Genomic DNA, 15,003 nt, shown 5'->3' with positions numbered 1-15,003 from the left:
GGGTCCCCTGTGCCCAGGCCGTCCACACCCTCTTGTCCCCTCCTGCTTCCCCCCATGATGCAGACACTCTGCCAGCTGTGAGGCTGCTGGCATGAGGACACCCTGCTGTCTAGTTGTGGTGTAAATGCTGATCGTGGGTTTTTGGTCTTGTGATCTAGTTGCTATTTTTTATTTTTAATGCATTTTATTGATTGATTGATTGACTGATTGAGTAGAAGTCTTGCTCTGTCACCCAGGCTGGAGTGCTGTGGTACAATCATGGCCCACCACAGCCTTGACCTCCTGGGCTCTGGTAATCCTTCCATCTCAGCCTCCCAAGTAGCTGGAACTGTAGGTACATGCTACCACTCCTGGCTCATTTATTTCTTGTAGAGATGGGGGTCTCACTATGTTGCCCAGACTGGTTTCAAACTCCTGGACTCAAGCAATCCTCCCACCTCAACCTCCCAAAGTGCTGGGATTATGGGCCACTGCACCCAGCCTGTTATGTCTTTTTTATGTGACTATGAGAAAATACAACACTATACTGACACTGTTGCTACCATCTTCCCAGATTTCTTAGCTGCCAATTCTTGCCTCGCCATCTACGGGAGCTGGCAAACTCCCTGTAGGGTTGTACTTACTGATCTGTCAAACCCTAATACAGTGCTGACTTACTATGTAGAATGATAATGTGATCAAACACATTCTAATACTACCTCTCCTCCTCATCCAGGTGGGTACTATTATTATCTTCAGTTAAAGATAAAGAAATTGAAACAGAGTGAGTGAAGGAACTTGCCAAGGTCACACAGTTAGTAAACAGAAGAATGAGGATTAAGCCAGGCAGCTGAATCCAGAGTCAGTGCTGGCCAAGGCAGCCTCTCAAGCATGAAAAGCATATCTGGCCCTGCAGACTCAGCCTTGACCATGACCAGCACTCACCTCCCTTCCCCCAAGACTCCTGTCAGAAGGCACATTTTACCCAGTCTAAATGTCAGTTCTTCTAAGACACATGTGAACACGTCCAAGCAGTCAGCTACTTTCTCTTCTCCTCCCAGCATATTCCTTCATTACTTTTCACAGGGAGCTATAACTACTCAATGTGTTAAAGAAAAATTATGCAATGACACCTGTTAAAGCACAGTAAGGAAGATGTTGCTCAGGACTGTCAAGACAGGTACAGCGACCACATGGCAGGGTCTTGCGGTGAGAGAGGGGCTAGGCTCAACTCCCCCACAGTCTAGGCAGGTGGGAATTCACAGCCCAGCACTGCATGGGGTTGGTGGGGGAAAATCACTAAGAGGAAGTGTCAGGTAAGAGGATTTTGGCCAGACCGATCTGACAGAATTCTTGCTAATGACGGGTGGGAGATGGACATCCCCGGGACAGCAGAGGGTGAGGGACTGATCAAATGTCGGGGAGATCAGATGGCAAGGGGTTCTGGCTAGACAGCCTTAGCTGGGTTCTTCTGCTGAAACGGGATTTACAAGGGCAGGCATGGGTAGGTCTAGGTCTAGTACCTAGTCAGAAGCCTGACACGAGTGCAGCTGAGTAGGGAGCCTTCATGCCCAGGATACTCCTTCAAGTTCTATTCCCAGAGCTTACCCGGCAAGTTCCCAGTAAACACTCACAGAGCCGATCAGGCAACAGCTCTGGGCATGTGTGATTTGTTTTGTTTTTAATTTACTAGCTCAGAATGAACTTGAAAGCAATATAATTGCATCTTTCTGAAAAATCTCTAATTCAGGCTTTCCTGTCTGGCCGATGGTGTTCCAGGTACCCTTCAGAGGAATGCCCAGCTCCCAATTCTCCATGGCATTGTACCTATGTGCAGGGATGGTAGCTTCTGCTGACTTGCCAGGGAGATTCAGCAAGAAGCAGAGACCACAACCCCAGTCAGCCCACAGGAGAGACAGAGACAGCCAAGTCCTGCCAGGAGGAGGAAGAGGTACAGGAGAGTGAGGGATGGGGTATTCACACCAAAGCCAAGAGTTACCACCAAACCACACTCAAGAATACAAAGTGAGAATTCAAACCCAGGAGAGAGGAGGTGGGGAAACCAACATCAACTAAAAAAAGAATTCATTGGTTTTGATGTCCTGTATGGAGGGCAGGGCTGCTGTGAGGGCACACACAGTATCTCAGATTGTCCTCCTGCCGGGCAGGTCCATGGTCAACTTGGTTGTGCAAATGCCCACGTGAATCCTGGTAAGAATGTGGATAGCCCCTGCCTTCCAACAGAAAGCCCAGCACACCCTTAGAAAAGCCATGAAATCTCTAAGATGCCTCAGACATTTTCTGGGCTTTAACTCAATCTCTCTTTGCAATTTTCTCTAAGAGTTGACTAAAAATACCTCTGCAAAAAAGAACAGAGAGAAAATGGATGATTTTTTTTAAATAGAGAGGAAACATCCCTGAAAAGAGCTGGGCCTCCACCCCGCCCCATCCCATGTGAAATGTTCAAGCATTTGACTCTAAGACCAGGGAAGGCCAAAGCAGGTGGGTAGGCTCTGCTCTGGATAAAGCCGGAACACGGAAGTTGCCGCCCAGCCCCTCAGTCCACCCACCTGGCTGCCCCAGCAGAACAGCTGGACTCGCCCAGACCATCAGCCCACCCACCCAGCTGCCCACCAGCCACAGCTGGACCTGCCAAGACCCTCAGCCTGCCAACCAGACACAGCTGGAACTACCCAGTCCCTCCACTTGCCCGCCAGACACAACTGGACCTGCTTTGTGAGGCAGATGTCACTAAGTTACCAAGACAGCTGCCCACAGTCCGACAGGCTCAGAGAGGGTGACACCTGGCTACCTTCTTGACCAGACAGGATGTGACTCCCTCCTTCCCAGCATGCACGTGTCACTTCCACGGTCTGCTCTTAGAGGCCATCTACACAGCCTGACTCAACACTGGCATGTCTGTTGTCCACCTCCAACCCAGGAGGCTTCAACTTGAAGACTTCCATACTCGAAGTGTTAAAAAAAAAAGTCCAGGTCAGGAGGCTGAGGGAGCCAACGTTCTCAGCAACTAAACAGGGAAGGTGACAGCTCTCTCCTGGGAGGAAACTCTGGAATCCCACTCAGATGTGTGCATCGGGCTTCTGTAAGCTGAGAACTAGGACTTCCCAGGATGAAAGACAGCCAGGGTCTGCTTGCGGAGCTTCTTATAATGCAGCCACCACTCCTATTGATGCCCTCCCATCTTAGGGGGGCGGTGTAGGAAGCAGAGGTCCCCATGACCCCTCAAACACTTCTTCTGAGGTCAAAAGACAGCTGGCACCATCCATCTTCCTTTGGGAGAATGGAGTGGTGTCCAGGAAAACCCAACAGTTGCAGTGCCTGCACCTCCACACCCTGAGAAGCAATCGGGGGAGCGGCACGTGCAAGACATTTGAGCTGTCCCGTCCATCCTGTGGCCCTGCAGCCAGCATGACATTTGGCACACTGAACTCCCAAAAATGTGTGTTAGAAAAGTCTAGCTGCTAACAGGTATCTGTGGGCCATAGCCCTCAGCTGAAGACAGAAAGTGCTGGGGCCTTCGGGTACGGTCTGCTCCCATAAGACAGATGGGAATCCTGCTCCAGTAGAATGCCAGCTCTAGCAGGACGTGCATCAACAAAGAGGAAGGATGCAAAGGATGAATGGGCCCCTTCCACTTCTTCTGAGAATTTAACATTGGGCCAACTTTCTAGCTTTGCTTCCTTGGAAACCTGGATTCTGGTACAGGATGACGTCTTATGCTGGAAATGAGCATCTGGATCGGGAGGACTGTGGACAACAGATGGATAGGGTGACTTTGTAGCTTTGGGGAAAGCTTTGTAGCTTTCCCCAAGCGTGAGTACTCTTATGACTGTCACGTCCATTGGGGACCCTTAGATGCCAAGCTGGGCAGATGGCACACCTCTCGACAGGAGTTGCCATGCCAGCACCGAGCTGTCACTTGAGGTGGGGGGACGAGGAGAACATTCTGGGTGGCTCATGGACCACAGGAGCAAGACTCTGGGTTGAGGGGGAGGGAAACCCTGGACCCTGCCCTGCTAGCGACTGTGGGTTCTGTTCTGTATCTAAATCCATGAGGTCAAGTGCCATCTATGATGTTCTTGTGGATCAAAAAGCCCAAGAACCCCCCCAGGAGACATTATTCATGGTGCATTTGCTGTCACTTAACTGCCAAGTAGGAAAACCAAGCAGAGAAGGGGGGGCGTTAGCTGGACAGGGTGCCCCTGAGGGGCCGAATAATGTCACTCCCCCCTTTTTCCCCCACCCTGGCGGGCTCCTGTTCTCCAACCTCTTCAGGCTTCTGCTCAGTCTCATCCTCAGGAAAACCTCGTCACCTACACGTTCAGGCCCATTTCACCTTTATGTTGACTCCTGGAGATGGGGGCCTTTCCCTCTCAGCGCCACAATGATCCTAGGAGGCAGCGCCTTACCCGAGAGCACGTGAGCAGGTTTCTCTGACAGCCCAAGCATGTCTGGCTGCTCCTCAGGCCACCCCAGCCCCCAAAAGGCTTGGTCGCGAGCAGGGTGAAACACAACACAGAGCCAGTAGATGCCATGGTGCACCACTAGCAGGGTACCATAGATGCAGACAGCCCTCTGGGTGTGTCCTCACAACAGTCCTGTATGGGTGGGTTACCAGGGCTGACTCTCCATGCTGAAGAATGGGTTCCCTACTCCTTAGCCTGTGTTTAATTAAGAGGTATTGGCAAGCGCTCAAAAATTAAATCAGCTCCAATGTTTGGACACCAAACTAGATCTAATCTTTTTAAGAAGTTGTAAGGCAATGCAGCTGAGTTGAGACAAATAGCATAGTTGCCTTTCCCCTCCTAACAAGCCTATTGTTCATCTTCCTGCTGGACTGAAACTCCATGGGGTCAGCTGCTGTGTCCACTCTGCTCCTAGCATGTAAATACTTGATGTCATCAATATTTTCAATAAATAACAAACAAGCAAGGTACCTCCCTCTCCCCTCCTTCTCCCGTTAAGACTGAAAACTACTACCCTGGACAAAATCTATACAAGTTCATTTTTCAGGGAGTCCCAGTTTTTGTTTTTGTTGTTTTTGAGACAGAGTCTCATTCTGTCATCCAGGATAGAGTGCAGTGATGTGATCATAGTTCACTACAGCCTCAAATTCCTAGGCTCAAGTGATCCTCCCACCTCAGCCTCCTGAGTAGCTGAGACTACAGGTGCATACTACCACAACCAGCTAATCTTTTTATTTTTTGTAGAGAGGGAAGCTCGCTGTGTTGCCCAGGCTGGTCTCAAACTCCTGGGCTCAAGTGAACCTCCTGCCATGGTCTTACAAAGTGGTGGGTCATCACACCCAGTCCCATTTCTTAATGGTGGTGAAAGGCATGGCAGCTTGGCTTCCCAGGGACAGCACAGAGCTGGATGAAACCACACAGAGGAGGCTTGCGAGATGCAGTTAAACTGCCAGTTGGTTCACTAAACTCCTCGCCCACCTGAAAAGCCCAAATGACAGACTCTGTCCCTCTGTTAAAGCCAAGGACAGGCCCACATGGATGCACCCATTCCATCGCACACTGGGCAAGCTTTCAGACGGTACCAGACACCTAAGCACAGCAGGTGTGCCAGCACTTGTGAAACACACAGAAAGCAGTGGCCTGTCCCATAACTCGTTCCTGCAAAGGGAAGTTGTGGAGTTTCACAATTAAAATGCTGAAGAGTCCTTTACTTTGAAGCTCTGATGGCCTAGAGGGAGGAGCCAGACCAAGCCCACATTTAAACAAAACAGGAAGAGGTGGCAGATGCTCCTTGGTCCATCAGTAATTACCCCAGCCTAGCTGCTAAAAGTCCTTCATTTCCATGTTTTTGCTATTGTGAATAGAGCTGCAACACACATACGTGTGCAGGTATCTTTTTTGTAGAATGATTTGAATTCCTCCGGGTATATTACCAATAGGGGAATTGCTGGGTGATATGGAAGGTCAATTTCTAGTTCTTTCAAGAATTGCCACACTATCTTCCAAAGAGGTTGTACTAGTTTGCGTTCCCACCAGCAAGTATAAATGCTCCTTCACTGAGACTGGAGGGTGCTCCATCTTCAAGAATGGGGTCAACTGAGTGTGGTCAACAGGGTCCGTGGTGAGTGGACTGACTGGGAGCCAGGGTGGCAGGGAGGGTCCCCGTACTGCCCTAACCAGTTGGGTGGCCCTGAAGACCTGGCATCACCTTGTTCGCTGTTTCCCAACAACATGGGAGCCCTACAAAGGCAGGGACTGGCTGTGCTCACTCATTTGGAACAGAGCGTGGTGCTAGGAGGGAGCCTGGTAGGGGTCACCAGCATTTGGTGAATCCTCACTGCACAACGTCATCCACAAACAGCAGCCATCGACCTAGATGCTGTCCAGGACGCTCTGCCTCGCCATCAGCCCCTGTGGCAAACATTCCCTTCATAGTGATCTAGTGAGTCAAGTCTTCCAAAATGTGCATGCTTGAGCCACACGTGGCCTCCCATGTGGCCCCGCAGCCCCGGCTGCAGGAAGGTGCCCTCTCCCTCCCACTGGCCCACCCACGTCTCTCTGAAGCTGCTGAGGTGGCCTCCATTCCCTGTCACCCTACCTTCCTAGCATGCTTCCGGCTGAGGTTAGAAGTAGCCTGTGGCCAGAGGTCAAGTGAAGTGAACCAGATCCAACAGGAATGGGATGGGGCTGGCAGCACAGAACTCGGGCCAAAGGAGCACTGCTCAGTCCTGCCCAGAACCTGCCCTCACAACCCAGTGGCATCCCAAACCTGGAGACTGAGTTCCCTGTCCTGAGCTGCTGCTTAAGTTTCCCCCGACTTCCTAAACTACCCCCACCTCCCAGCATGAACTCAACCTCAGACAGGAAGCTGGAAAGTGAATAACATGTAAGTGACCTCCAATCAGTGTCGCCGCCTGCTCCTGGCAACCAAGCCTCCTCCTGCCTGCCTCCTCCTGCTCGTCTTGCCTTCCCTTCCCTGCCCGCTCCCCACGCCTGATGAAGTCACAGGTACCGCCATGTCATCTCACCAAGCGTTCACGCCTCGGTCTCACAAACATCTCTGTGACATTGGGCTAAGTGGGGATCCCCTCCCGCCTCAGGAGGATGCTGCCTCACACCTTCCTCTGATCCCAGGCTCCTGCTCAGGCCCCGCCTCCTTGACTCAACTTTCAGCTCTCCAAGCCAGATCCTGGCTGTCTTCTCTACCCTCCTCACATTCTGCCCTCACAGATCCCACCTGTCCTGGGGCGTCAAGTGTCATCGGGATGCTCAAACTCCCAAGCTCTAAGCTTCAAGCCCCTCCGTGTACATATCACCCTGTTGACACCATCCACCTGGACGTCCACGGGCATCGCAGACCTGATATGCCCCAAGGGAAACTCTTGGCTCCTCCTTGTCCAAACCTGACTCTCTCCTGGGCTCCAATCTATCTGACCCACCCAAGACTGAGAGTTGGCAGCTGTCTGGGGTTCCTCACAGCTCTCACCCCAGGGGTTCCGGCAGATGTCTCAACCCCTCTGATCATCCCCCTTCATCCTAGTGACTCAGGGACTTTCCTTGGACCATTGCCACCCTCCCACTGGTGCTACCACAGGAGACCCACCTTCTTCAGGACAAGCCAGGCAGGGGTCTGTGACGCCCCTCCCAGTCATACTTCGATGACACTGGCTTGTTCTGATTTCTGAGCACACCATGCTGTTTCCTGGCAGAGGACTCTGCCCCTTCCCTATTCTCGACCTGGCTGCTCCTGCCCACTCTTCAGGGCCTGGCCTCACCTGAGTGTTGTCTCCTCAGGAGGCCCACCCTGGCCATTCTGTCCAGGCAGGTGCCCTCGGTCACTCGCTTTCACTTGCCTGTTCACTTCTGAGCCTTCACTCCAGTTTGTAACTACACACGCTGGTCATGCCTCTGTCATCCTCCTCCTCCTCCCTGCCACGCCCTCATGTGGGCCAGTGTGTACCAGTACTGAGCACAGCACTTGGCACATAGCAGAACTCAACAAATACCCACTGAGGGCCCACCCACACCCACAGCATGCTGGATGCTGCAGCAAGAGTGAAACACAGACACCCTGGATTTTTCTAGAGACTCTCCGGCCAGCCAGGTCAGACCCTACCCTGCAGAACGCAGTCATTGCCAGGTCTGGCTCCACCCACACTTCTACCAAGCACTTGGCCCACCCCTGAGTCTGTGGCAACTATACCCCAGCCCACTTTTCCAGATCTTACCGCCGCCTTTCCCAGATCACCCCCCACCTCCCCCACGGAGCAGCCTCCCACATGATCATATGGCCACATGGACTCTCCAACAATGTGTACAACCACCCCAACATGGCTTGTCTTAACAGTTCATTCTCCATGGATTCCAGGAGGGCAGAGATGCTATCCCTCCTCTACCCCAATGAAGGCCTTGGCACCCAAGGGGCACACAACTAGTCCTTACCAACAGAATGAACAAATACCTCGCTGAGTAGATGACAAAGCAGGCCCAGAAGCTCCAGCTCATTTAAAGCAATGAGGCATCCTTTCAAGGGATCTTGCTCTGTCACCCAGGCAGGAGTGCAGTGGCACGATCAAAGTTACTGCAGTTTCAACCTCCTGGGCTCAGGTGATCCTCCCACCTCAGCTTCCCGATTAGCTGGGATACAGGTGTGTTACCACACCTGGCTAATTTTTTAATGTTTTGTAGAGACAAGGTCTCACTATGTTGCCCAGGCTGGCCTCAAACTCCTGGATTCTAGTAGTTCTCCTGCATCAGCCTCCCAAAGTGTGAGTCACTGTGCCTTGCTGGTTTATTCTTTTATGGACCTATATCACAACCCATAAAGTGACCTCTGTCTACGTGTTCTTTTTTTCTCTCCTCCTCCTATCTCCCAGAGTGCAAGGCCATGTCCTCATCTCTGTCTCTTGAGGAGTGCCATGTCCAAAGATGTGGTGCTTATGAAACACTCACAGGAACATGTCTGGACTCACTCACATTCCCTGCCCTGGACCCAGGCTGTCAGAAGCAGCATGCCTGCCTCATCACTGCAGGAGGGGCGGGGCCTTGGTGCTGGATGCAAAGGCCACAGTGCCCCAGCAGCACACCGCTGGTTCTCTGCAGGCGTCTTCCCCATGCAACTCCCCACAGGCACCCAGGCTGTGAGACCTGCTTGCTGCTGCCCCTGAGGCATGACTCTAGGAAGCCCCACCTCAGTAGCCCCGGGACACAGCAGGCCTTCCGGGTCCCTTTTCCTGCCTTCTACATCCAGGCTACACAGAGCAGGGTTGGGCAATTGCAGAGTCAACATGAGTATTTGGGAAGATAACACGTTTCACGGTCAGTGCGCAGTGGAGATCTGTGGTCTGCTCATTTAATGATGGGAGCAGAGCTCCACAGTCCTCTGGACCACTTGATCCACTGGCTTAGGGGTGGTACTCAGAAGACCAAGGTCTGGACTGTCCTGGCCTGCTTCCTCCTACTCTGGGTCGGGGCCTCCTAGGCAGAACGCAGGGATGTAGCCGACACACACCCAGCGCACACCTCCCAATGTGGGCCATCTGCCTTCTTTTTCAAGTGGTCTTGCTCTGTCACCTAGACTGGAGTTCAGTGGCACGATCTGAGTTACTGCAGCCTCAACCTCCTGGGCTCAGGTGATCCTCCCACCTCAGCCTCCCAAGTAGCTGGAAATACAAGTGTGAGCTACCATGCCCGGCTAATTTTTTAATGTTTCGCAGAGATGAGCAGAGCCAAGGCCCGGAAGACATGCCAGATCCTGTTTTCTGGCCCAGGAGAGCTGGCACAGCTGACAAAGAACCATTACATGAAGCATCCTGTGCTGCCCTGCATTTACAAAGATGGGTACAAATCCCCAGACAACACAGAGTGAGTAATTGGCACCCAAGCCAAGCTTCTTTGCAAGTCTGGCTGCAATGGCTCACATGAGAGGGGGAAGGGGCTTCTCTTCTCAGAAGGCCAAGGGAGCAGGGTGAGGGGCTTCCCTGCCACTTGTGTCCTGCCAAGTGAACACCCAGCACTGCTGCAGTCAGATGCTTTCTTGGAAACAGTCCTAAGACGTCTTCCATGTGACATGACACGCATCTACAGCAGGGGTCACAGAAACCTCTACCCCAGTGAAGACACCTCCACCCCATGTGCCACATCAGGCCACTGTGTGATCTCACAGATCCCTCCCCCAGCTAGCAAGTCAAGGTAGCAGTGCCCCGTGAAGCCTTGCTCCACCTGCTGCCCACCCAACACTCCTGAAGGGCTTCTGTGGGTCCCTGTCTTCCCCTCACCCCTGTTCCACAAGGAAGGCAACATTTGCTCTGCTTCACAGGCACCCTAGACCCAGAGAGAGGAAGGGCTGGTCCCATACAGGTCTGGCTGTAAAGTGCCCCAACCCCTCAGACAAGCGCATGCAGGCCTGGCAGCTGGAGGTCTTAGAAGTTGGAGGCTGGAGGCCTCTGAGGCTGGAGGCTGGAGTCCTTGGAGGCTGGAAGCTCTGAGTTCACCCTCTAAGCAGCCTAAACGGGATGCTTGCTGCATTCTTAACAGGCCTGCTGCTGCCACCCAGAGGAATGTGATAGAGCGACATGAAAGGGATCACTACAAGTTGGAACCTAGACTCCTGGGACCAGAGGCTGAGGGTGTTACTAGCTACTCTTGTCCTGCGCCCTGCAAGGGAAGAGGGAGAGAAGGAAAGGCCAGTAATGAGGGGAGGGAGAGGAGAGGCAGGGCTGAGAGAGGGAGGGGGAGCAGATGGAGGAGGGAGAGAGAAAAAGAGGCTCTGAGGCCTGCTGTGGTGAGACAGAGGGAGAGCCCCAGGAGGCAACGCCAAGCCTTCAGAGACCAGCATCATGCATGGGCAATGTCTCGCCTGGGACTCCATCACATCCTCGCCTGGGTGGGGTAGGGGACAAGGCTCCCAAGGGTTCCAGCAAGTCCTGCACATAGAGAGCCAGCACTTCCCTGGCGGCAGCACAGTGGTAAGAGGATGAGGTGGGACACCTGGAACCCAGGCTTGGCATGCAGTAGCTGGTCACACCAAGTGTAGACCCTTCTGTGTAGCAGGGGCAAGGTCCCGACGCCACCAGTGCACAGGGAGGGGCAGTGATGGTGGGAGGACGTCACCACCAACTGTGTGAAAGCACACAGTAGACATGAGTGTGTCACCAGGACCAACAGCATCAGAAAGGGTGGGAATGGGTCCAGGCATCCAGACGTTGGAAAGAGATGCTGAGTTCACCAGGTGAGCAGTCACCTCAGAACAGGTGGATGTCCTAAGAGAATAAAAATAAACCCTTGGGGTGATGACAGGAATGCCAGGTTCAGAGGCAAGTTTGCTTCTAAAGAAAAAAGATGCATTTGACCCATTTCCACCTGTCACTGCCAAACTCTCCTACTCAGCATGTTTTTTTTTCTTTCCTTTTTTTTTTTTTTTTACTTGGGGTCTCACTACTCTGTCTTCCAGGCTGGAGTGCAGTGGCACGTTCACGTACCATATCCTCAACCTCCTGTGGTCAAGTAATCCTCCTGTCTCAGCCTCCCAAAGTGCTGGGATTACAGGCATGAGCTGCCGCACCCAGCTACATTGCATGTTTTTACTACTGAAAGCTGGTCAGTTCCATCTACTGTGCCCTCCATTTGCAGATAAGAAAAGTGCAAAGGGAACAACAGGGAGCAAATACGGTGAAGGTGGGACTGTGGGGTCCCCTGGTGCTTGGGGATAGCTGCCTCCAGTCCGGCCCCGAAAGATGGAGCTGCCACACCCACTGAACACCGACCATCGACCTCCACATGGCTCCTAGGCCTGGGCAACCCTAGTGTGAGTCAGCGGCTGGGCAGCACACGGGTTATCTGAGACCTCCCAGGCTTCTCTCCTTCTGCCCATGCTGTGGTCTCAGCACCAGCCCTGATCCCACCTCCCAAAGATGACCTCTCACCACTGTGGTACGTTCCCAGCCTCCAGAACTCTGTAGTCACTGGGAGCTCGAGAACACCTGGCCCGACCGTGACTGTCCTTAGAGTCCCGAGAGGAGAGAAGGGACAGGAGAAGACGAGAAAGGCCCCCAGTGGGCACTCCCAGTGGGCACTCCCTGAAGGCCACAGCAGCAGACATTGCCTTGACCTTGGCTAAACGGAACAAGAGACAATGGAACAAAAGACAAGCCCTAAGCAACCCATACATCTGTCATCCAGCGTGGCCTCCCATTGTTATTTCCTGGATGGGCCCGGTAGGCAGCCAGTGCCTGATGCCTCAGGGTGACATCAGAGCCCAGAGCCTCCCTTCCCTTCCTCCTCCCCAGAACAGGCCTCAAAGGTGGAAACAAACCACCGAACCCTCACATCAACCCTGCACAAACAGTGGCAATCACAGGTGCCCTGCACCACTCTCGGTGATCTAAGGAACCAACAGAGCCTGGCCTTCCAAATCTGCACATGTCACAGGCTGAGGTTCCTCTGGAATAACCACCATTGACCAAGAGAAAGAAGAAAAAGGTCATAGAAAAGTATTCCATCCCCTTTCTTCTCTCTCTCTTTATGACAGCAAGGACAACCGCAGTTGGCGACAGATAGGACCATGCTCAGGAGCCTCATGCTGAGGCCACCATGAGGCTCTGCCCTTGGGACATCTGTCGGGGCCTTGTATGGCTGTGCTGAGCTGTGCCAGGGCCTTAGGAGCCAAGCAGGCCCTTCTCATGAACAGTTTAACAGGACATGGAAAACAAGTGTCATTTTCAACTACAGGAAATGGCTGTATGCAGCTCTGGTACTAGGTGAGGAAGCCCTACTAGCACAAGCTACGCCCAAGGTCGGCGGCTCTGAAAAACAAAGAGGGAGGAAGTCCGCAGCTCATCTTCCAAGGCTGGGATTTGTGTCCCCCCTGCCATTTGAAGCACTGCTGGACCAGACCCAGAGAAAGGGATAGAGCTCTAGATCACTCCTACGAGGAAACAGGTTCTAGACCATTCCTAGAGAAGGAGACAGGGCTCTAGACCACATCTAGGATGGGACAGAGTTCTAGACCACTCCTAGAGAAGGGGATGGGCTCTAGACCACTCCTAGAAGACAGGAAGGGCTCTAGTCCACTCCTAACAGAGAGGACGAGCTCTAGACCACTCCCTGAGAAATGGGTAGGAGAGAACAGGCTTTAGACTACTCCTAGGAGAGGACAGATCTCTAAACTATTTCTCAGTAGGGGACAAGACTCTAGACCACTCCTACAATAGGTGACAAGGCTCTAGATTACTCATGGAAGGAAACAGGACTCTACAGCATTCCTAGAGACAGGGACATAGCTTTACATACTCCCAGAGGAAGTGACAGGCCCTAGAGCACTCTTAGGAGAGAACAGGCTTCTACCACTCCTAGAGGAGGGGCCAGAGTTCAAGACACTCCTACAGGAGGAAACAGGGCTATGGACAATTCTTAGAGTAGGGAACAGAGCTCTAGAGTACTCCCAGAGGAGGAAATAGGCCCTAGAGCACCCCTAGAGAAGGGGGCAGGGCTCTAGACCACTACAGTAGGGAAGAGGGTTCTAGACACTAGAGGAGGGGATAGGGTTCTAGACTACTGCTAGCGGAGAGGACCAAACTCTAGACCATTCCTAGGAGTGAACAGACTCTAGACCACTCCTAGAAGAGGGAACAGGGCCCTAGACCACTCTTTGAGTAGGGGACAGGGTTCTAGACCACTACTAGTAGGGGACAGGGCTCTAGACACTCCTAGACGAGGGAACAGAGTTTTAGAACGCCTAGAGGAAAGGACAGAATTCTAGAACACCTAGAGGAGGGGACAGGGCTCAAGACACTCCTAGAGAAGGGGACAGGGCTCTAGGTCAGTTCTAGAGGTGGGGAAAAGCTGGGGTCTCCCAGGTAGAGCAGAGGGGGCTACTGAGGAGCCAGATACCTACTGTTGATCTTCATTCACATCGATCCTGCAGCACCAGGTGAAACAAAGACATGAAACAGATTGGAACAGAATCAGCAGATTTCTCATGTGAGCAACACAAAGTGGAAAGCAAACATCAGTGTGCTCGAGAGCTGTTCCTTCTTGTCTCACACCTTTCTTACCCTCTTCAAGGGCAGCTCAATTTGGAATGTCTCTGTTGTTCTCACAGCCACATGCACCCTCATAGAGCCCACTGAGCTGGGCAAATCCAATTATTGGAGCTGACTGGCCACGGACAGAGAGATGCCGCTGCGTGCCAGGCCTCCAATTTGCTAGCTTTTCCCTCAACAAGTGGGTGGCCTGTGTGGTGCCACGTACACGAGGAAGGGAGTCAGAAAGCTCCATTCCTGTCACCTTCCCCAGGCCCGCTGCTTCATCCTTGTGACTCACCTACCACCTCCCATCTCTGGAAAGCAAGAGAGTCAGCTGGAGAAGAGGCAGAAAGAGCCAGTGTTCATTCGTTTTTAAAAACATCCCAACTGTAGTTCTTAGTGACCACTGCTTTACTCTAATACCTGAATGAAGATGGTGTTCAAGGCTTTCTGTGTTCCTTCCTTCAGACATGGATGAGAAAAGTGCAGAAGGCTTACCCGTTTTTGAAATAGAGGACATGGGCTCTCTGAAGTCCCGTTTCCAGGAAGAAGCCTAGTTCTTGATCATGGGGAGCTGGGCCAGGCTTGGGGCTTCTGTTCTGAATATTAGTGAGTATCACCTGGAAGGGGAGAAGACCGGACACTAGTTAGATACTATCATGCCACCTCTTCCACACCCCTTCTCTACATGCACTGCATGTTGGGGGTCAGCCTGTCAGCCTCCTCACACAGGCTGTGCAGGACATGGTGTGGGAGGTAACACCAGGGGAGCAGAGATGCAGAGATCATGGCCCAACTAGACAGGGCACGACCAGCAGCTGGGCACACATGGGTCTTCTGGTGCCGAGAGCTGGTCAGGGGCGCTGATGCACAGATGATGCCAGGAGAGGCAAGGGACAGGCCTGCTGAGTGCCAGACAAAGGGAGGCTGAGCAACATGGGGCAGGTCCCGCATGGGGGATAGTCATCTGCCATGGCTGAGGAACCTTCAGCCCCACAAGCTTGACTTGCTCA

At 52.7% G+C, this 15,003-nt stretch overlaps 1 protein-coding gene across 1 annotated transcript in view; it reads right to left on the bottom strand.

Annotated features, from left to right (window-relative positions):
- TTC7B (tetratricopeptide repeat domain 7B) overlaps positions 1 to 15,003 on the bottom strand; it is a 165,483-nt gene that overhangs the window by 134,110 nt on the left and 16,370 nt on the right. Inside the window, exon 4 of the mRNA XM_008051404.1 lies at positions 14,489 to 14,610. Coding sequence (XP_008049595.1) covers positions 14,489 to 14,610 — 122 coding nt within the window. The remainder of the gene's footprint in view (positions 1 to 14,488; positions 14,611 to 15,003) is intronic.

This window comes from Carlito syrichta, unplaced genomic scaffold (genome assembly GCF_000164805.1).
Source record: "Carlito syrichta isolate Samal-C Ts95f unplaced genomic scaffold, Tarsius_syrichta-2.0.1 Scaffold171376, whole genome shotgun sequence".
Classification (NCBI taxonomy): Eukaryota; Metazoa; Chordata; class Mammalia; order Primates; family Tarsiidae; genus Carlito; species Carlito syrichta.
The sequence above is the reverse complement of the archived record's forward strand: the minus strand, read 5'-3'. Positions and strand labels throughout refer to the sequence as shown.